This window comes from Ustilago hordei (genome assembly GCF_900519145.1).
Source record: "Ustilago hordei strain Uho2 genome assembly, contig: UHO2_contig_01, whole genome shotgun sequence".
Taxonomy (NCBI): Eukaryota; Fungi; Basidiomycota; class Ustilaginomycetes; order Ustilaginales; family Ustilaginaceae; genus Ustilago; species Ustilago hordei.
In genome coordinates this window covers 843,008-863,133 of record NW_024545270.1, presented here as the reverse complement: position 1 = coordinate 863,133, position 20,126 = coordinate 843,008, and the positions used below count along the sequence as shown (strand labels likewise).

The following is a 20,126-nucleotide window of genomic DNA, read 5'->3' as shown; positions in this document are numbered from 1 at the left end:
AGGGGTAGCTCGGCACGATCAATATCAATGTTATGATGACACCAAGGTCTGGTGTGGGTGTTGATGATGTTGAGGTTGATGGTGTTGGTGATGAGATTGGTGATGTCGATGATAATGAGGTTGATGGTGTTGATGATAAGGTTGGTGATGTCAATGATAATGAGGTTGATGGTGTTGGTGATAAGGTTGGTGGCGTCAACACGAGTGTCCAGTGTGTTGACTTGATGCTTTGAAGTGATCCCCGGACCGCAGTGGACTACTGCCTTCGGTTCTATCTATATCCGGACCGCTAACCTGCTATGGGCGCCTTCGGACGTCAGGTAGTGGTGATACAACACACACACTACGATGAGGAGCAACCTTTGATGGATTGCTGCTATGCTGACTGAAACTAATATATACTTATGCTGAAGTGATAACTAGTTATGGTGAGTAGAGTGGATGAGGATCCACTCGACCTATGATGATGAGAAAGCATGGTTATATACCTCTTCTCAGCATCGCCAGCGATGCTGCTCCTGCTCTCTCTCCATAGAGTACCTTCTTCATCGAGTACTGCTCAGGGGCCTCTCCTGCTTGGCACCCCTGTGCCTCTTGGTCGACACAGCTCCTCCTCCTCATGACCTGGTGTCGACTCCTTCAACACTGCTCCTCCTCCTCATGACCTGGTGTCGACTCCTTCGACACTGCTCCTCCTCCTTTGATCAGTGACAGTTCCTTTGGCTCTTGTCTCTCGAGCCCCTGAGTGGTAACCATCTGCATGCTCCTTGAGCTTGGCCCTCCTCGTGGCTGTGCCTGCTCCTTGAGCTTGGCCCTCCTCGTGGCTGTGCCTGCTCCTTGAGCTTGGTCCTCCTCGTGGCTGTGCTTGGCCCTCCTTTGCATGTGAGTCCATAGGAGTCCATGGTCTCCATGGAGACTGCACTACGACCATGCTCTCTACTGGTGTCGACTAGGTCTTCGATACCTGTGCTCCTTCCATATGAACCAGTGACCCTCCTGCTTCTTGAGCATCCAGGCCCATGACAACTTGTGTCGATGACATCAACAATCTCAATCACACCAGACCTTGGTCTCTGTCAGGGGTCTCGCGCCTGAAACCCAGGTCGGTCTGTCGAGATACTCGGTGACTATCAAACTGTGCGACAGCTATTGTCTCGGTATCGGTGACTATCAAGTTGCACAGTGACAGCAGGTGGCATTCATTGTATATACTATCGTAGGTTTCGGCTGCATTTACACAAGTAGAGTAAGAGCAAGTGTCTGGAGAGGAGCAGTGGTGATGGTGATGGGGAAAGAAGACTAATGTTTGAAGCCTTCGTGCAGCGGAAAGCGTACAGGCTGTGACTTGGTTGGATTACGTCGACTACGTCTTAGAGAGTCGGTGGAATGAGATGTGCGGTGCTTTGAAAGCGGTACGATCGTTGCAGCGCTGCTTTGGGATGGCCCGAGATCGCCGTTTTCAGGACACGAGTCAGTGAATGTCCCAACGCAGAGGAGTTGAGTTCAATCGAGAGTGGCTTGACGAGCATGAGCGTCTTTTCCAATAGTGAGCGCCTTGCCGTCCGAAGCTGGGCCTCGATAAAGTCGGCCAAACTTGCGTTCCTTCTTTCGCACCTTACCTGGACGCGCCTGGACCCTGCAGCCTGTCCAGCATATCCTTCTGGAACAACGAGGAAGCCGTAGCAGCAGCAACACTGCTATCGAAGACGAACTCTCCAAAGCCAAGGTACTTCTCCAACAGACCCTTCGTCGTAGGTTCCGAGATACGATCGATATCAGGTCGCAACCCCGTCTGTCGCTTGATTCCTGCCAACACTGTGGAGATCAACAGAGCGTCGCCTGCGTAGTGCATCAATCTGCCAAGAACCATGTTGGCGTATTCGTCTTGAAAACTTTTGAGTGAATTGGATTCGAAGGGACGTTGAGGTAGGTGTTGGAGGAGCGGTGATGGTCTTGGTGATGATGGTCAGGGTTTGGAGCTGTTGCAGTAGCGCGCATTTGTTTCAATAATAATAATAATGAAAGTGACAGGCCAGCAAAAAGAATGGCCCGTTCGGTTGACGCGCCTAAATTTAGATCGCTGGAGCAAAGTGTTAGTAAAAAGGATCGAACATGATCAGAAATTTCTCGAAGTCGGAAGCCTCGATGCCGCACGATCCAGAAAGAGAAGAAAAGGAAAAAAAAAAAAAAAAAAAAAAACCCCGTCTCGCGACGTTTGTGTCAACCAACACTTCTCCTCATTGTGTCCATTATTCCTCATCACCACACGGCCATACTAATCTTGAGCTCTCGGCACCAATCACTCACGCCCCCAACCCGTCGCACCGATAACGAATTGGCGCGTCTCTCGCAGGTCTTTGTCCTCCTTCCCTCCCTTTGACCAGCTGCAAGCACACGTACCGCGTTCAGGTCGTGAAAGCTAGCAAACATGGCGTTCACATTCGGCACACCAGCTGCGGCACCTTCACAACCTGCCGCAGGCACAAGCGCCACATCCGGCTTCTCGTTCGGTCAGACACCAGCGCAGCAGCAACAGAACAAGCCAGCAACCAGCGGATTCTCATTCGGCGCACCAGCAGCATCACAACCAGCTACATCCGGTGCTGCACCTGCAACCTCTTCCGGTGGAGGCCTCTTTGGCGGCTTCGGCTCCTCTCAACCAGCAACAGCTCCAGCTTCCTCATCCACAACTAGTGGTGGCGGCGGACTCTTCTCGTTCGGTGCAAAACCCACTGCAACTTCTCAACCGCAACAACAACCTCCTGCTGGGTCCACATCCACCTTTGGCACCTCCAACACCACCGGCGGTGGGCTGTTCGGCAGCTCAACTACCCAGCCCTCTACGGGTTCAGGCTTCTCCTTTGCTGCTCCCGCCAACAACACACAGCCACCACAAGAACAACAGCAGCAATCAACATCACTCTTCGGCGCACCTGCATCGTACTTCTCCACTACCTCCAGCGCACAGCAACCTGTAGCTCAAACGCCATTCTCTGCCCAACCCCAGCAAATCCAATCTCAACCAGCAGCTCAGCCAGATAAGAAACTCGGTCCCTCTCTCAGCGCTAAGATCGAACAAATCCGTGCAGCATGGGACACATCCAATGCTTCCAGCTGCCGTTTCGCCTATTACTTCTACAACAACGCTGGTAACTCGCAAAATCTTAAACTCATCCAAGGACGACGTCCAGATGCTGTCGGACCGATGCACGATCAACTATGGGCCGCTGCCGTTCGCGAAAACCCTGATCCTAATCGTCTTTACCCCGTCTTAGCACTTGGATTCAACGATCTCAAGAAACGAATAGAGTCCCAGGCGCGAGAGGCACAGCGACAGCGACAATTCCTCGCCACCATCGCAAATCGGCTTTCTTCGTTGGAACAGAAGCACAGCTTGTCCAACTCGGTGCGCGCACAGGCTGCACAGAATAAGCAGGCTCAGTTGCACCATCAGTTGGTAGCGCTTGTGGGGAAGACTCAGCTTTTGATCCCCGCGTTGAGAGGGAAGAGTGTCGGGCCGGAGGAGGAGAGGTCGATTTCAATTCTAGAAACTTGCGAGGCGGAGATCACGGGTGGAAATTCGGCTGCTGCTGCTGCTGCTGCTCGCGGTACACCGGCTTCCGGTGGTGCAAACGGGGGAGCAGGGAATGGTGCATACCCGGCAAACCATGCTAGATTGCGAGCGAGGATCAACGAGCTCTGGGCCCAACTTGGGGTCATTCGGGCCAAGAGGGAGATGCTGGCGAGGGAAGGAAGGAGTGCAACGACGGAGTGGGCGGTTGTCGATCAAAGTGGATTGGAGAACGTCACGAGGATCCTAGGACAGCAACAGCAAGGGTTGAATCATCTGTGTACGACATTGGAGAACGATACGAAGACGATGGAGACAATCGCAAATGGCTTGACCGGGGTTAAGCTTGTTGGTATTTCCAGGTAGCCCCCTTTCCACTGCATTCACACAAAACGTATACTGCAATGTCAAGAATGTTGCATTGATCAGATTCATCGTCTACATCAAAAACTAGAATGGGGAAAAGCCTGTAAAAGCAACCTGGCCGACGTTCTTCTGCTCACTGACCCTATTCAACCCGCCTGTCTTGGGATCTCGTGAGAAAATGACAATGTTCTGATCGGTCTGATGTCCAACCGCCAAATAGCTCGCCTCTTTCTCCTTCCCGGTGTCGGAACTTAAACTGAAGTGTCGTGGCATCCTACCGCCACTTCCGACCCATTCCACAAAGCTAACCTCTCCTGTCTCCTGGTCCCTCTTGAAGACGCTGATATGGTCTTCCTTCATATCACCTCGATTGCTCACATATACAAAGTCGCCAGCTGGAACAACAGCAATTTCGGCTGTAGTCCTATTCGTCGGCAAGATCCCATCTCCACTAAGCGGTACACCGGGAGGCGAGGATAGAGATGGAGTTCCGATGAGCTTGAGCTCTCCGGTCTCTTCATTCTGCTGAAATGAGGAAACCTTGTTGTCCAACTCCGAGGCAAGGTAGCCGAACACACGTGCCTGCTTGTCCTTATGGAAGGTGATATGACGGGGACCAGAACCGACCTCAACATTGGTACTTGCCACAAACTCCACCTCCCCTCCCTCGTCGATGCGAAGATGATGGATTTGATCAGCACCAAGATCGACTACATACACCCACTTCCCAGAAGGCGAGATCGAGACTTGATGTGCGTATGAGTGATCTTGTCGATCCGCCACTGGTCCTACTTTTGGTTGTTCTGCAGGTCTTGTAAACTGGATCACCTTCTTTGGCTCACTAGCCACCGTCCCATCCTTAGCATCAATAGGGATGACAGCAGCTGAACCAGAATTATAGTTGGCTGCAAAAAGCAACCCTTCGCTTGGCCCATGACCGATCAAGCAGCTGACAGGTCCATCACCACCGCTAGAAGATCCATTCGATTTTTGTTTTGCACTACCAGTCTGAGCAATCCTATGCGTCTTTGGGTCATAGGTGTGAGAAAAGACTCGGCCGGGCGAAGATTCGTCCACAGAGTAGAAATCTGTGACTACGTAGAGTCTGTTTTTGTGATGGCGGGTGGAAAAGGCGATCCATGAGGGAGAAGTGCCTGAGCAGTTCGCGGCTACACCTTGCGAGAGCTGAGCGATCTCACCCTGGGAAGAGACCGAGTAGGGGACGATGGTTCCGTTGTATCCCGCTGCGAAGAGCGTCATCTTGTGCAACTTTCGATGAGAGGTAGAAGAGACGATGGCCAAGAAGGAAGCTAGCAGTAATGCTAGGAGAATTAAAGGGCGGGTCAGCATCGTTGACGGTGCCAACTCTGAACGAGAATGCAGTGGAGTCGGTTTGGGAACGGTGGGAAGAAGAGAAGTGAGGCGGACTTACAATCTTTGCTTTCTTGAAGTACCTCTGGGCTCTTCGGGCCGCAAAAGGTCTTAGACTAGAAGGCTAGGGGGTTAAAAGAAAGGGCTCGAGCAATGTTGGTTGTGAAGAAGACGGTGTGTGCGCGGGGACATCTTCTCGCTTAACCGCACATTCTGCAGCTGGAAACAGCAAATAGAATCGACTGGCGCTTACAGTGAGGGAGGCTTAGGGTGCGAATGACACTTCTCTTCTCATGATACCACCAACACACCTTTTCTCTTCTGGCTCAAGCTTTGCTCCATAACTGTCGCGTGTTGCAAACAGTCCGAGGCTCGATCGATATGTTTGTTAAGAACATAGGCGGTTATGGGAAGAGGCGAGAACAAAAGCGGCGTGAGAAGGCTTAATCCTGCTTAAGCGAAGAGGAGGCTTGTCCACGTCGATCTTACCACCGGTCCAACATGAAGAACTCGCCGTTGTTGCGACCATTGCTTCAATAGATCCGAATTTGCCGAACGAATGCTCTCTCTCAACCTTGCTGGATAGCACTCCTCAATCCCAACTCCATATCTTTGCTTCTGAAGCGATAGTGTTCCAATGCTGTATTCGATCGTGATACGAGTACAAAATGAAAGGAGAAGCGCCACACTTTCGGTGTCTACGTCCTCTTGGCAGCCTCCTCCAGGTTCTTCAACCACCTCGGCTTCAATGTCTCCCTCTGCTGTCTAACATGGAGATCCATACCTACAATGGTCTTGTAGGCATCTTCCCCACTCAACTTGGTGCCATCTTTCAACTTCGCCTTGATCAACGACTTGTCTACATCATGACCACCTTCCTCTATACACACCATTCTCTTCCTACTCAAGAGAACTTCTGGTATTGCTTCCGTCAGATATCTTCTATTCGCATACACATTGTGCGAGAGTCTTTGGACGAAAGGTGAGCTCCAGTTGATATACCTCCCTAGCCCATTCTTTCGATCTGGATGCTCCCTCTCGAGTTTGCGATCTTGCTTAGCTCGCAACCAACTAGAAGGATGCGGTTCGACCGGTGAAGTGTGAACAGAGGCTTTCGATCTTTCGAAGCGTTCCTTTTGGCTTTTGCTCATGTCGGAAGTGCGAGGCTTTTCAGGAGAGATACGAAGCTGGTATGCTTCACGTTCATCTCTTTCCCAATCAATCCAATCCGCCTTCTTGAGCATATCCAGACTCCTTCCCTCAACAGCAGCTTTGATAGGCTTTTCAATGCTCGTCTTCTCCAGCATTCGAGAATTGAGGTCGGCTCGGAAAGCTTTTTGATGCTCTTCATTTCGTTTTGCCCATTCTTCCGACAATTCTGCTTGGGTTTTACGTCCTTTCTTCGGCTTACCTTCTTTTGCGGCTTCTTTAGCGAGCCTCTTCCGCTCCATCGCCCTTTCTTTCTCGCGCTCCTGCTCAAAGTGCTTGTTGATCGAAGTCTTGATGGGCGCACGTGGAAACAAGTCCAAAAAATCAACCTTGAGCGGTGAAGCTTCACCTAAACTCCACTGCCAGTCTTCGCCCTTCTCCTTCATACAGAATTGCAGTCCATTCGTATCCCACGCTCCCAAGACCATAGTGATGTAATGCTTCTCGCCTTCTTCTTCGACATAGCTGAACTCAGCCATGTGCAACGGCATGAGGATCGGATAAGCAGCCATCATATCCAACTTGAGCGTATTGGGCTCGAAGCAAACAGGTGGAGATCTAAGCTGCTCTCCGTCTTGGTCCACCAGTGCAATCTTCAATCCCAAGCCATGTTTGTCTCCACCAGGCAAGTTGATCGCTGATTCAAAATCCGGTGCAAAGGTGAGGTCCTCCAACTTCAACACCCTGCGCAGCATATCCGGTAGAAAGAGCGGTGAAATGGTGAATGGGATAGGGTCTGGAATGCCACCTTCGATCTTCACTTTAGATTCCTTCTTGTGTTTCAGATGCGACTCGTACGATTCGTAGTCGACCATAGCCAGGTTGTCCCAATCTGCTTTAGGTTTATCAGCAGCATAGTTCGGGTTTTTTTGCAAGCCTTGTACGGGGATCATATCGTGCGGTGGAGGAGGAAGCATCGGTAACGAGTCCATCGGCTTCCATGAATGACCGGGGAACCTGGAAGATGTAACGATGAAGTTTGCTTCGGCTCGACCATCGTTCCCGCGACATTTGATCTCGAATGAAGCATCAACGATCCATGTGGGCAGGTAGAGTGCGGTCATATGTTCAAGTTGGACAATCTTTCGATCATCGTTGGACGTGCTGCGAAGGCCAATAAGCGAGAGAACTTGGTGTTTGAAGATGTCCCACTTGCTCATCAGACGTGGCATGATTTCCGTGGTTGCGAGAGTTGTGAGGTAATCTTGGGCGGCTTTGGTCGGTATCCTGAAGGGAAGCACTTCGACTTTTGCTTGATGATGCCTTGGGATGCCGGCGCTGGAGGAGGCGGTTGTGCGTAACGGAAATTCTGGTGCGCTTGTATTGGCTACTGGGTCGGATGTGCTTGAAGCATTCATGCTACTGCCACCATTTCTTGAGGCTACGCTGCAAGCAGACAATCTCGAGACGCTCAATGAGGCTTTTCGGCGCAACAGAGGTGACGTTGTGTGTAGTAAGCGGAAGTGTTGGGCGGAGCTGCTGGAGAGAGACGTACTTCGAACAGACCGGAGCCCTGCTGAGCCGGCTCGAAGCAGCTGTGCAGCGCTCATGACAGTATCAGAGCTGATCGCTGCTCCTGAAAGCGGTCTGACAGGAGTCTATAGAAGATGAAGGTGATGAGCGGATGATCGTGTGCGCAGGTCGAACGAAAAAGTAAAGAGGCGTGCGGGATGGGACACTTTTGCTCCACCTTGTTTTTCTGTGCAAGGTCACGCTTCGAAAAGTGGCATGGCTCAAATCTGAAAGGCCATCGTTACCGGCCAAGTCCGGTGGAACGAGCGAAGATCGACAATGGGAAGAGCCAACTCTTTAATAGCTTCCCTTTGCTCTCCGTTCATCCTCGCATCTCGCGCCGCGATCACTACCACCTTGCATTCAACATAGAAGCCCCCTCTGGCATCGACTTCTCACCATGCTGGTCCGCTCGCTACGCCTGGCCGCACCTCGGCCATCCACTTGCTCGTCATACCGTCAGATCGTCCGACATGCGTCCACATCCTCCACATCCTCCAGCTTTGCATCAGCTGCCAGGTCCACAATTAGCACCAAGACCATAGCAACCTCAGCAGCAGCCATCGTCGGCGGTCTAGCCCTCTACTCCACCCTCTCTTCTAAACCTTCGTCACCTTTAGAATGCGAAGCTCCCTCTTCAGCAAAACCCACTCCTGCATCCTCCGTCAAAGGCGGCAACCAATCCGACCTCCCCGAGATCTCTCATCTCGACCCTTCCCTCCTTACCAACGCCTCAGCCCCCATGCGCAAACGAATGGAAACATACATCAAGCTCCTCCAATACAACATCGTCTCCGCCCTCTCTCAGGAAGAACCCAAAGCCCGTTTTCTCATCGACTCCTGGCTTCGCAAAGAAGGAGGCGAAGGAATCTCTTGTGTCCTTCAAGATGGTTCGACGTTCGAGAAGGCCGGTGTCAACATCTCTGTTGTACATGGTATGCTTCCTCCTGCTGCAATTAGGCAGATGTCAGCTGATCATGCAGGGTTGATGGACAAGACGGGCTATAAGCTCGAAGGAAAAGATGCCGATGTGAAAGGTCTGCCCTTCTATGCAGCTGGGTTGAGTTTGGTAGTTCATCCGAAGAACCCATTTGCCCCGACGGTGCATTTCAACTACCGGTATTTCGAGTTGACTCATCCCGAGAAGTTGGCTGATGGGTCTCCCAACCCAAGACACCCAAAGAACAGGAAAGGTGGGCAAGGGGATAATGAGCCAGTAGCATGGTGGTTTGGTGGCGGAACGGATTTGACTCCGATCTATCTGTTTGATGAGGATGCCAAGCACTTCCATTCTACACTCAAGGAGGCAGCTGATAAGCATGATGCGAGCTTTTATCCGACATGGAAGAAATGGTGCGATAGGTACTTCTTGCTCCCTCATCGAGGTGAAGCCCGTGGTGTGGGTGGAATCTTCTTTGATGATCTTACCCTGCCTCAATGGGCTGACGGTAACTCAGCTAAGGCGTATGTTCCGCTGAGTGATGGAACAAAGCCTACGCCAGCAACCCCTCTCGTTCCCAGCATCTCGTCGAGCAAGCAGCACAATCAAGACACGCTCTTTGCTACAGTGCGATCTCTCGGTGGCGCTTTCCTCCCGGCTTACCTGCCTCTAGTGCAGAAGAGGAAGAACACACCATACACAGAAGTACATGAACGATGGCAGCAGATCAGAAGAGGTCGTTATGTCGAATTCAACCTTGTCTATGACAGGGGGACGAAATTTGGACTGCAAACTCCAGGAGCAAGGATTGAGAGCATTTTGATGAGTTTGCCCCTGAAAGCTAGGTGGGAGTACATGGAGAGGTACAGTGGCGGTGGTGCACAGGGGAGGGACGGGAAGGCGACAACAAAGGCTGATAGCGATGTGGAGGATGGGAAAGAGGGTGAGATGGAGAGAAAGACAATGGCTGCGCTACGACAGCCTCAGGAATGGGCATGATCGCATGATGAGATGCAGATAGAATCCAATTTCACCTCTCACGCTTCTCAATCTCGGTTCATTGTGTGTGTGTGTGTGTGTGTGTGTGTGATCCATGTCTATTGTGTGTATGAGTGTAATCCATGTCTATTGAAGAGGAAGCATCAATCTGAGCTTCACAAGGAGTAAGTCTATGGCGGAGCGGCATTGCTTCCGGAAGCAAAAGTGCTGGAGCTCCTACTGGGAGTCATCTGTTGCACCAACCTATTCGGCAATTCTTCCCTGCTCGCTCCAACGCCGTTTGTTTCCGCCACTGGAGTCAGAATCGTTTCTGCTGCTGTAGCTGATGACGTCGCCGCTATTACTTCCCCTTCCCCCTCTGCTCCTTCCCCATCTGCTCCTCCCACCATTGACCCTCCCACGCTTCCGATCGCCTGCTGTATACCTTGACCCCTCCTACCAGGCCCAGGCGCCATAGTAACAGGGAAAGGGAGAAAGGCACTAGGACCGCTCTTGTTCCCCACTGCTCCGTATTGCGGTTGCATGCCTCTACTCAGTGCGCTTCTCTGTGCCGATGTGCTTTGGACTGGTGCGACGGGGTTCAAGGTGAAATTTGGCGGAGGTGTCGCCAGGAGGAGGTAGTGGCCGGGGGAGAGACCTGTCGGGCGGTCCATTGACATAAGGCTCAATTTTGGCGTGCGCTGACCCGAGTTTGATAGCAGGCCAGCGTTGGGTTGATTGCTGGCTGAGCGGGAAAGATGGGTGGAACAAGGACGATCGAATGACCCGGAGAGACGGGAGGTGGCTTTGTGAGGGGAATTTGTACGTGATCGTGGCCTAGAGGAGGAGGGTTGGGATGGGGGCACGCGAAGTGCAGAGCTGGGCGATTGCTCGAATAGCGCTTTCAAATGACGTGGTCGAGGCTTGGTTGATGGTTCAATCCCATGCCATGAGTGTGAGAGGAGTGGCTCTTCTTCTTCTACTTCTGTTTCCTCTTCGACATCTTCTTCTTCCTCTGCTTCACCTTCTTCCGCCAATGCGTGCTGATCCAAGCCCTCTCCTGACTCTCCACGACGCCAAGTGAGCACGAATACACCAGCAAACGTCGTCAAACAACCAAACAAGAAATTAATCAACCTATGAGCGTCCATATTCTCGAAATCCCTGTATAAGATCGCACTCCCCACAATCGCTGAGATTGTAAAGAACACAAACTGCGTCGGGATCACCTCCCTGCTATCGAACCTTTGTAATGCCCTGTTGAGGTAAGTAATTTGGACTACCGCAGTTGCTGCTAGCACCAACAACAAGCCGTAGGTGATGGGAAATTTGAGCGCTTCAATAGGCTTACCACCTGAAATAAGCGACGAGATTCCTTTAGTGGAGAGCACGGTAAACCCGCCAAAGATCGCACATGTCCCAACATCGATGAGCACCCAGCTATCGCCAAGAGAGGTGGTGGAGAGGAAAGCGAGCAATGCGCCAGAGGATACCGAGATAGCGGTGTAGATGAGGAACTCTAGCCGCTTGATGGCGAGCAAAAGCTGTGAGGGGCCGACACGAACATCGTTTTGCTTAGAGGAAAAAACGACGGTCACTGCTCCGATGATAGCTAGCAGAATTCCACCAATGTCTGACGGTCGAAATCTCTCTCTAAGCAGTATAGGTGAAATAATAACGTTGGAGAGCAAAGCTACTGCGCCGAGCGGAGCGACAAGCGATGCGGGCGCAAAACCGTATGAAATGAAGTTTCCGGCTTCGCCGATAGTCATCAACGCCAGCCCCAACCACCATAGCTTGGAATGAAGGAATTCTGTGTCCATGCCATTGTTGTTGTTGCCGCCTGAGCTGCGTGAGTTTGAGACTTGCTGATCTTCTCCAGCGTGGCCGTTCGATTGTGTCTCGTGCGAGTTGGGTTGGTGAGGCTTGGCTACTGCATCTTCGCTGGAGCTGTTGTTATGGTTATCGTCTTGGCTTTGCGATTCCTGGTGGCTTTTTTGAAGACGAGTATGGGCAAGCTTCTGACAATTGAGTGCAAGACTGATCGTAACGTTGCCTGCCACTGCGACGACTACGCCGATCCATGTTCGGCTGAGAGACAGCATCAGTGAAGTCTGGTCACCTGATCGGCTTTGGCTAGTGGAACGCTGAATGCCGTGAGAGGGCTGCTGCGGTCAAGGCGACATTGTGACCGCCGATCGCTAGCTCTGAAGCTTGGTGCCTTGCGTGATGGTGAGGAGGAGAAGAACTGGAAGATCCTACAAGGAAAGATTAGAGGTTGGACAAGAAGATTCGGCCTGTCACGTCGAGTGGAGGCATTTGTGTATTTCTGGAACGTCGATGCCGCCAAGAAGGGACGTTGTGAGATCGCGCAATATCGAACATCTCAGTCCTCGGGTTTTGTTCGCAAAGAGGCAACTTAACAATGCTCTCAATTTTCGGGAGAGAACGGGAGAATTCGGCCTGAAAACCGAAAGCCAAACCGTGTTTCACTTCTGAGTAAAATCACATGACCATGCGGTCACGTTCATGCATTAACACATGCACCAACTTCATTCACCATCACCACACATCATTGCCCACCAACAGCCCCTATTCCAGCTCATCTCACTTTAGCATACCACACAGTCATGTGTGGTACCTCACCCTCACACACTCATAGCAAAGTGTATATATATGTTCATAGTATTGCTGTATCTAGCATCTGCCAAATGCTAACAATTTTATGCTGTTTGCTCCAATTCTCCAAATGCTGTGAAGTACCTTAACAGATTAAGAGTCTGAAGCCCTACCAACTGAACACTGACAGACCTCGCCACACCTCACCATGCTGTCCAACCCATACCCTCACCTGCATCTGCTGCCCAAAGTAAGGGCCCACCTTTGACAAATCTGCTGATCCAATATGCCTCCATGGACTCATGACTCCAATGCTGAGAGCAGCAACCTGTCTGATGGACCAAATGAATCAAGGGCCCCCACTGCACTGCAGAAGCAGATTCTGATCAGTGCAGAGACCCCTTCGCCATATGACTCCAATGATGATGATAACATTGGAGACAAGACATGCTACCACATTGACACCATCTTGAACCTAAACCCAGAAATGCTCAAAGGCATGCTCATCAAGCTCACCAAATGCAACAAAGCAAAAGACTCTGATATATACAAGAAACTGTCCTGCTGCTCTGATTTCCATCAAAGGCTCTCACACACCCACGATGCACTCAAGGAGGCACCCAAGCTAACAACCAAGAATTGGTACACTTGGAATCCTCATTTCAGAGGGATCCTGTCTAACTGTCCAGCAGCTATGAAGCACCTTGATGGTGTCATGGCCCCTGGGGACAAAAGGTATGATCATGCTCTTGATGGCAAGCTATGCACCATCCTTCAAAGTAGTGCCCTGTGTCAGGGGTCTCGCACCTGAAACCCAGGTCAGTCTGTCGAGATACTTGGTGACTATCGAGTTGTGTGACAGCTATTGTCTCAGTGTTGGTCTCGACGAGCTAGTTGTTCAGCAACTATCAAGTTGCATGATGACAGCAGGTGGCATTTGTTGTATATACTATCATAGGTTTCGGCTGACCTCTGTGGACACTCTGTTCAGGGGTAGCTCGGCACAATCAATATCAATGTGTAGATTATGATGACACCAAGGTCTGGTGTGAGTGTTAATGATGATGAGGTTGATGACATTGGTGATAAGGTTGGTGGCATCAACACAAGTGTCCAGTGTGTTGACTTGATGCTTGAAGTGATCCCCGGACCACAGTGGACTACTGCCTTCGGTTCTATCTATATCTGGACTGCTAACCTACTATGGGGCGCCTACAGATGTCAGGTAGTGGTGATACAACACACACACTATGATGAGGAGCAACCTTGATAGATTGCTGCTATGCTGACTGTAACTAATGAGTACTTATGTTTCTAAAGTATTGACTAGTTGTATGGTGAGTAGAGTGGATGAGGATCCACTCAACCTATGATGATGAGAAAGCATGGTTATATACCTCTTCACAGCATCGCCAGCGATGCTGCTCCTGCTCTCTCTCCAGAGAGTACCTTCTTCATCGAGTACTGCTCAGGGGCCTCTCCTGCTTGGCACCCCTGTGCCTCTTGAGTGGTGTCGACTCCTTCGACACTGCTCCTCCTCCTCATAACCTGGTGTCGACTCCTTTGACACTGCTCCTCTTCCTCAGGACCTGCCTGCTAGTGTCCTATACACTGCTCCTTCTCCTTTGACCGGTGACAGTCCCTTTGACTCTTGTCTCTCGAGCCCCTGAGTGGTAACCATCTGCATGCTCCTTGAGCTTGGTCCCCTTCGTGGCTGTGCCTGCTCCGTGAGCTTGGTCCTCCTCATGGCTGTGCCTGCTCCTTGAGCTTGGTCCTCCTCATGGCTGTGCCTGGCCCTCCTCGCATATGGCTCGGTCCTCCTTTGCATGTGAGTCTGTAGGAGTCCATGGTCTCCATGGAGACTGCACTATGACCATGCTCTCTACTGGTATCAACTAGATCTTCGATACCTGTGCTTCTTCCATATGAACCAGCGACCCTCCTGCTTCCTGAGCATTTAGGCCCATGACATAAGGTTGGTGGCGTCAACATGAGTGTCCAGTGTGTTGACTGATGCTTGAAGTGATCCCCAGACCGCAGTGGACTACTGCCTTCGGTTCTATCTATATCCGGACCGCTGACCTGCTATGGGTCGCCTTCAGATGTCAGGTAGTGGTGATACAACACATGCACTATGATGAGGAGCAATCTATTGATTGCAACTTATGCTGACTGAAAACTAATGAGTACTTATGTTTCTAAAGTATTGACTAGTTGTATGGCGAGTGTGTAGAGTGGATGAGGATCCACTCGACCTTTGATGATGAGAAAGCATGGTTATATACCTCTTCACAGCATCGCCAGCGACGCTGCTCCTGCTCTCTCTCCAGAGAGTACCTTCTTCATCAAGTACTGTTCAGGGGCCCCTCTAGCACTGCTCCTCCTCCTTGCTATCCTGCTTGCTTGGCACCCCTGTGCCTCTTGAGCTGTGTCAACTCCTTTGACACTGCTCCTCCTCCTTGCTATCCTGCTTGTTTGGCACCCCTGTGCCTCCTGAGTGGTGTCGGCTCCTTCGACACTGCTCCTCCTCCTCAGGACCTGGTGTTGACTCCTTTGACACTGCTCCTCCTCCTCAGGACCTGCTTGCTGGTTCCCTATACACTGCTCCTTCTCCTTTGACCGGTGATGGTTCCTTTGACTCTTGTCTCTCGAGCCCCCCTGAGTGGTAACCATCTGCATGCTCCTTGAGCTTGGTCCTCCTCGTGGCTGTGCCTGCCCCTCCTCGCATATGGGCTCAGTCCTCCTTTGCATGTGAGTCCATAGGAGTCCATGGTCTCCATGGAGACTGCACTACGACCATGCTCTCTAATGGTATCGACTAGATCTTCGATACCTGTGCTCCTTTCATATGAACCAGTGGCCCTTCCTGCTTCTTGAGCATCCAGGCCCATGACAAAATGATACCATGTGTCAATGTGCTTTAACTTCCAATGTTTGGCTGGATCTTTACTCACCTGTATGCACCCCTGGCTATCTGTGTATAGCATGGGCCAAACATCTGTGATCTCCAAGTCCCAGAGCAAATATGAGAAGAACAATGCTTCTCGCACCACTTCAGAAGTGGCAACAAACTCTGCTTTGACTGCTGACAATGCCACACATTTTTGAATGTGAGACTTCCAACTCACTGGACATCCATACACATATGTTATCAACCCTGAGGTGCTCCTTCATCCATTTGTGGGGTCAGATGCCCAGTTTGCATTGGTATATGTTGTTACCAGTGTATCCAAGTGCTTGTTTGTCTCCCCTCCTAAGTGCAACTGATATCCATTTGTCTGGTTCAGGTACTTTACCATGTGAATGGCTGCCTTCCATGCACTGTCGATTGGGATCAACATATATCACAACAGTATGCCAACAGCAAAGGCAATATCTGGTCAGGCTGTGTTGGAGACCCATAATAGTTGGCCAACCAACTCTTGATACTTCTTTGCTCGCTGAGGTTCACATCTCTCACCTCCAGCAACATTCACTATGCTCAGCATGGGTACCCAAGATTTCTCATTTGCTCCTCTTAACCATTTGTTCACCATTACTTTGATGTATGCTGTTAGACCCAGAGATATCCTCCTCTGTCTTCTATCACATGTGATCTTGATACCCAGAAATTCTTTGATCCTTCTGTTGTCTTGCATTTCCCATTTGTCCATGATCTCTTGTTTAGTGTGGTCTACTTCATCATGACTGGGTGATGTTATCAGCATGTCATCCACATATGCTGTAATGATTGTGATCTTGTCACCTGTCCCTCTTGAGTATAGGCATGGTGCACTCAGCATGCAATGAAATCCAATCATCCAGAGATGTGAGTCTAACTCAATGTTCCATTCTTGGCCTGATTGTTTCAGACCATACAGTCCTTTCACTACCTTCAACACTTTTCTGGGTGGTATTTTGATTCCTACTGGGGGCTTGAGATATACATCATGGTGTATAGTGGAATTCAGGTATGCTTGCTTTATGTCAATAGAGTCTATTTCCCAATCTTGTACTGCTGCAACAGTGATCACCCCTCAAATGGATTGGATGGGCACTACTGGTGTGAAGACCTCTGTGTAGTTGATGCCCTCACATTGGGTGAAACCTCATGCCATGAGCCAGGCTTTGAACTTTGTTGGCATGAGGTTTGCATCAGTTTTGATCTTGAGTACCCAACACATGTCAATGGTGTTTGCACCCTTTGGGAGGTTGGTGATCTCCCACATGCCCATTGCTTCCAATCCATCCAGCTCCTTTTGCATGGCCTCCTCCCAGTGCTTTCTGTCTTCTCCACTCATTGCTTCATGTATGGTCAGGTCCAGGTTCTTTCTCCATTCCAGTCACATTGCTACAAGTCCAAAGAATCCACTGTCAATCTGAGTTTTGGTGATTGATCCTTGTTCCATCACCTCTGCCATTCCTCTGCTTAACCTTTCTTCCAAATCTGTCTCCATATCCATGTATTCTTGTAGTGGCCCTTCATCTGTTTTGTCAAATATATTTTCTTTGTTATATCCTAGATCTTCAAGATTCTCTTCTGTCATCATCACTGGAGGTGCCTTTGTGTTGACCAGTTGCCACTCTGTTCTGTCTGACCAGCACTTTGATTCCATGAATTTTGCTGAATTGCTCCAGAACATGTTCAGATTATAGTCCAGACTGTAGAAGAGCCAGCCCTTTCTCTCTAGACTGTATCCCAAGAAAATGGATGCAATGGCTTGCTGGTCCAGTTTCTTGTTGTCCTGTTTGACTTTGGGTACATTTACCCATGCCAGACAACCAAACACTCATAGGAGTCTTAAAGCTCACTCTGGTGGCTTGCCAAACATTGCTTGATAAGGGAACTCATTATCAACACTCAGAGTGAGGTTTATTTTGAATGCTGCAGCTCTGATCATGTACAGCCAGAACTTCTTTGGTAGTCTCCTCTGCATTAGCAATGTCCTCATCTTCTCTCCAAGGGTCCTGTTCATTCTCTCTACCCATCCATTTTGTTTGCTGTTGTACCCTACAGTGGTTTGCCACTCTATGCCCTTTTCTAGCGACCATTCTAATGCATCATTGCTTCTCCATTCAGTTCCTTGATTGGATTGGATCACTTTTAGCTTCCGATCCATCTGTGTCTCCAGGAATGAAACAATCCTTTTGAGTTGCATAAATGCATGACTCTTTTGTGTCAATGGCTGTGCATACACATACTTGCTATGATTGTTGACCAGCACCAATGTGCATGTGTACTCTGTCACATGGGATGAGTCTATTATTAGATTGATGTGGATAAGATCCAGGGGCCCTATGGCTCTTTTGCTGCTACCTTGCCCCATCTGAGTGCTTGTGCTCTTGGATCATATGCACTGTTCACATGTCAGAGCAGTGTTTGGATCCAATTCCATGGTATGCTTATCTTTTAACTTGCTCATGATTGCCTTAGCTTTATCTCTTCCTGGGTGTCTGAGATGCTCATGCCATAGTTGTTGCTTTGAAACTTTCAGCTCATTCTTAATATGCTCGAACTCCTCATCAACACCTTCAAACAATGGTGTTGATGTGGCCATTGTGCTTTCTTGCCATGTGTCACCTCAGAACTCCAAAAGTCCTTGCTTGTGATTCTTTGCAATCTTAAGTGCCATGCCATTTGTTAGGAAGATTTGACTGCTGGTTGTGTCCAATATCACATGTGCTCCTTCATCCATTAATGAATTCGTTGACAGAAGGTTAACATTAAGGTGCTTCACATATAATACATTTTGTAGGGAGATTTCCCTGTAATCTGTTGATATGCTTGCATCTCCTATAGCTGCTGCTTCCAAGACCTTGCTTCCAGTGGTAATTATCCACTTTCAGCAAGTTCTTGGATGGATGAGCATGCTATAGTCATTCACCATATGATAACTCACCCCCGAGTCCAAGATCCAATGAGCTGTTTCTTTTGTGTTTGGGGGGTCTTGCCATTTCAATGGGAGGGTGAGGGAGCACCATGCTTCCTATTTAGGTTTAGCGAGGGGGGAGTCTTTGGGAATGGTGACTGAGGTGTTGCATTGACTAATACCATGTCCCAGTTGCTTGCAGATCCAGCATCAGATTTGGCATGGTCTGCCTGCATTCCTTGAGCTTGCATGGCTGTTGTTGGCTTCAGCTTTGGTCTCTCTGGCCCATTTGTTTTGATTGTCATTGCTGGTGGTTCTAGCACTGGCTTGTCAGGGGTTGATCTTTTGTGCAGGGATGCTCTTGACAGCAGTCTGCCAGATGCTTAGTGCAGTGGCAAGGGTGTTGAAATCAATTTGATGAATGGTGGCAACTGTCTCCTTATACACTGGATGCTGGATCATGCATTTCTGCAGGGCCGAGAACAATGTATCATCAGCGAATGGTTTGCCAAGGAGGCTACTTTCAGTCTGTATGGACCAGATCTCTTGAATTAGCTTTCTGGCATCTGAGTGAAACATCTTTATATCATTGAGCTGCAAGATGAGTGCAAGTCTGTGAGACATCTTGGTGGCTTCATTCATGAGACCATTTTTGATCTTTCTCCATACTTGATTGAAAGTAAGGTACTCCTTGATTACATCTAGAACAAGGTAATTTACATTGTATTCTCTGGTAGTGTCAATTGTTCCATGCAGGGCATTGATTAAAGCATCATCAAGGGAGCAGCTCCATTTCAGGTGCTTCTTGTTGTACATTCCCTCGAGATGTTTCATCACATGGGGCATGGATTGGAGGAAAGATTTCATGTGAGTGCTCCAGCTATAATAGCTGCATGATGTGAGCTTTGGCACAGGTTCGAGGAGCTTTGCTAGGGTGCAAAAGTTATATCACTTGTTGCCATCATCAAAGTTGGAGTTGGAATCAGTGTCTTCATCAGCTTCATTGTTGATGGCCTCTGGCTCATTCTCATTCATGGCATCATTGTTGACCCAAACCTGGGTGTTCTTGCCTTTTCTGCTTCCTTTGGTCCTCGTTTCAGTGTCTTCTACCATGGTTGTTGATGAGTTTCGGTTAGCTCAGTGATAGCTTCTTCAGACTCTTAATCAATTGAAGATAACAATTAATATACAGTGTTATTGGGGTCACAATCAGACTCCCTTTACCACAGCCATGTGTTCTATGTAATGCTTGGTTTTCATAGTGTGAACCTAAATGACAAACACATATATATACTCCATTTGCTGCTCTAGTCCTATCTGAGGCAGGACATGTCACTTCATTCATACTCCAGTGTTGCTATGATACTGGGTACCACTGAGCTGTTGCCATGACAACAATCATGTACCTCATTGTGCTTCTCACTTAAGTGGGCCTCCTGTACCTCAGTGTCTCGGCCGTGACATGTGCATCTTGCTTGAGATGCTGATGCATCTTCAACTGGTTGACAGGCTGGCAACTCTTTTTTGCCATTTCGGACAAGGTGACAACCGCCAACTCGAAACCACGCCAAGAAAAAGAGGAAGCGAGATATTGTTTTCATTTAATCATTCAAATGTTGGATTTTTGGCTAAAAAGAAGAAAGTGAGATGAGCGCAGAGTGTCAGTGTCGGTTGGCAGATGGCAGATGGCCGGAGTTGTGAGCGGACTTAG

The 20,126-nt window shown here is 49.6% G+C and overlaps 8 protein-coding genes across 8 annotated transcripts; 3 read left to right on the top strand and 5 right to left on the bottom strand.

Moving 5' to 3' along the window:
* Positions 1–1,615: 1,615 nt before the first annotated feature.
* UHO2_00267 (uncharacterized protein) lies at positions 1,616–1,870 on the bottom strand (the record flags this gene model as incomplete). Its single annotated transcript, XM_041556886.1, has 1 exon — positions 1,616–1,870. One exon carries the CDS (start codon positions 1,868–1,870, stop codon positions 1,616–1,618), a length of 255 nt encoding a protein of 84 aa, XP_041412820.1.
* A 558-nt stretch (positions 1,871–2,428) lies between these two features.
* On the top strand, positions 2,429–3,937 carry UHO2_00266 (uncharacterized protein; the record flags this gene model as incomplete). Its single annotated transcript, XM_041556885.1, has 1 exon — positions 2,429–3,937. One exon carries the CDS (start codon positions 2,429–2,431, stop codon positions 3,935–3,937), a length of 1,509 nt encoding a protein of 502 aa, XP_041412819.1.
* Positions 3,938–4,021: 84 nt separating this feature from the next.
* UHO2_00265 (uncharacterized protein) lies at positions 4,022–5,287 on the bottom strand (the record flags this gene model as incomplete). The annotated part of the gene is made up of 1 exon (XM_041556884.1): positions 4,022–5,287. One exon carries the CDS (start codon positions 5,285–5,287, stop codon positions 4,022–4,024), a length of 1,266 nt encoding a protein of 421 aa, XP_041412818.1.
* A 719-nt stretch (positions 5,288–6,006) lies between these two features.
* UHO2_00264 (uncharacterized protein) lies at positions 6,007–8,067 on the bottom strand (the record flags this gene model as incomplete). Its single annotated transcript, XM_041556883.1, has 1 exon — positions 6,007–8,067. One exon carries the CDS (start codon positions 8,065–8,067, stop codon positions 6,007–6,009), a length of 2,061 nt encoding a protein of 686 aa, XP_041412817.1.
* A 362-nt stretch (positions 8,068–8,429) lies between these two features.
* On the top strand, positions 8,430–9,968 carry UHO2_00263 (putative HEM13 - coproporphyrinogen III oxidase; the record flags this gene model as incomplete). The annotated part of the gene is made up of 1 exon (XM_041556882.1): positions 8,430–9,968. One exon carries the CDS (start codon positions 8,430–8,432, stop codon positions 9,966–9,968), a length of 1,539 nt encoding a protein of 512 aa, XP_041412816.1.
* A 170-nt stretch (positions 9,969–10,138) lies between these two features.
* On the bottom strand, positions 10,139–12,052 carry UHO2_00262 (uncharacterized protein; the record flags this gene model as incomplete). The annotated part of the gene is made up of 1 exon (XM_041556881.1): positions 10,139–12,052. The coding sequence occupies one exon, from the start codon at positions 12,050–12,052 to the stop codon at positions 10,139–10,141; it is 1,914 nt and encodes a 637-aa protein (XP_041412815.1).
* An 800-nt stretch (positions 12,053–12,852) lies between these two features.
* UHO2_00261 (uncharacterized protein) lies at positions 12,853–13,377 on the top strand (the record flags this gene model as incomplete). The annotated part of the gene is made up of 1 exon (XM_041556880.1): positions 12,853–13,377. The coding sequence occupies one exon, from the start codon at positions 12,853–12,855 to the stop codon at positions 13,375–13,377; it is 525 nt and encodes a 174-aa protein (XP_041412814.1).
* A 5,368-nt stretch (positions 13,378–18,745) lies between these two features.
* UHO2_00259 (uncharacterized protein) lies at positions 18,746–19,528 on the bottom strand (the record flags this gene model as incomplete). Its single annotated transcript, XM_041556879.1, has 2 exons — positions 18,746–19,295; positions 19,368–19,528. The coding sequence occupies 2 exons, from the start codon at positions 19,526–19,528 to the stop codon at positions 18,746–18,748; spliced, it is 711 nt and encodes a 236-aa protein (XP_041412813.1).
* Between the last annotated feature and the right edge of the window lie 598 nt (positions 19,529–20,126).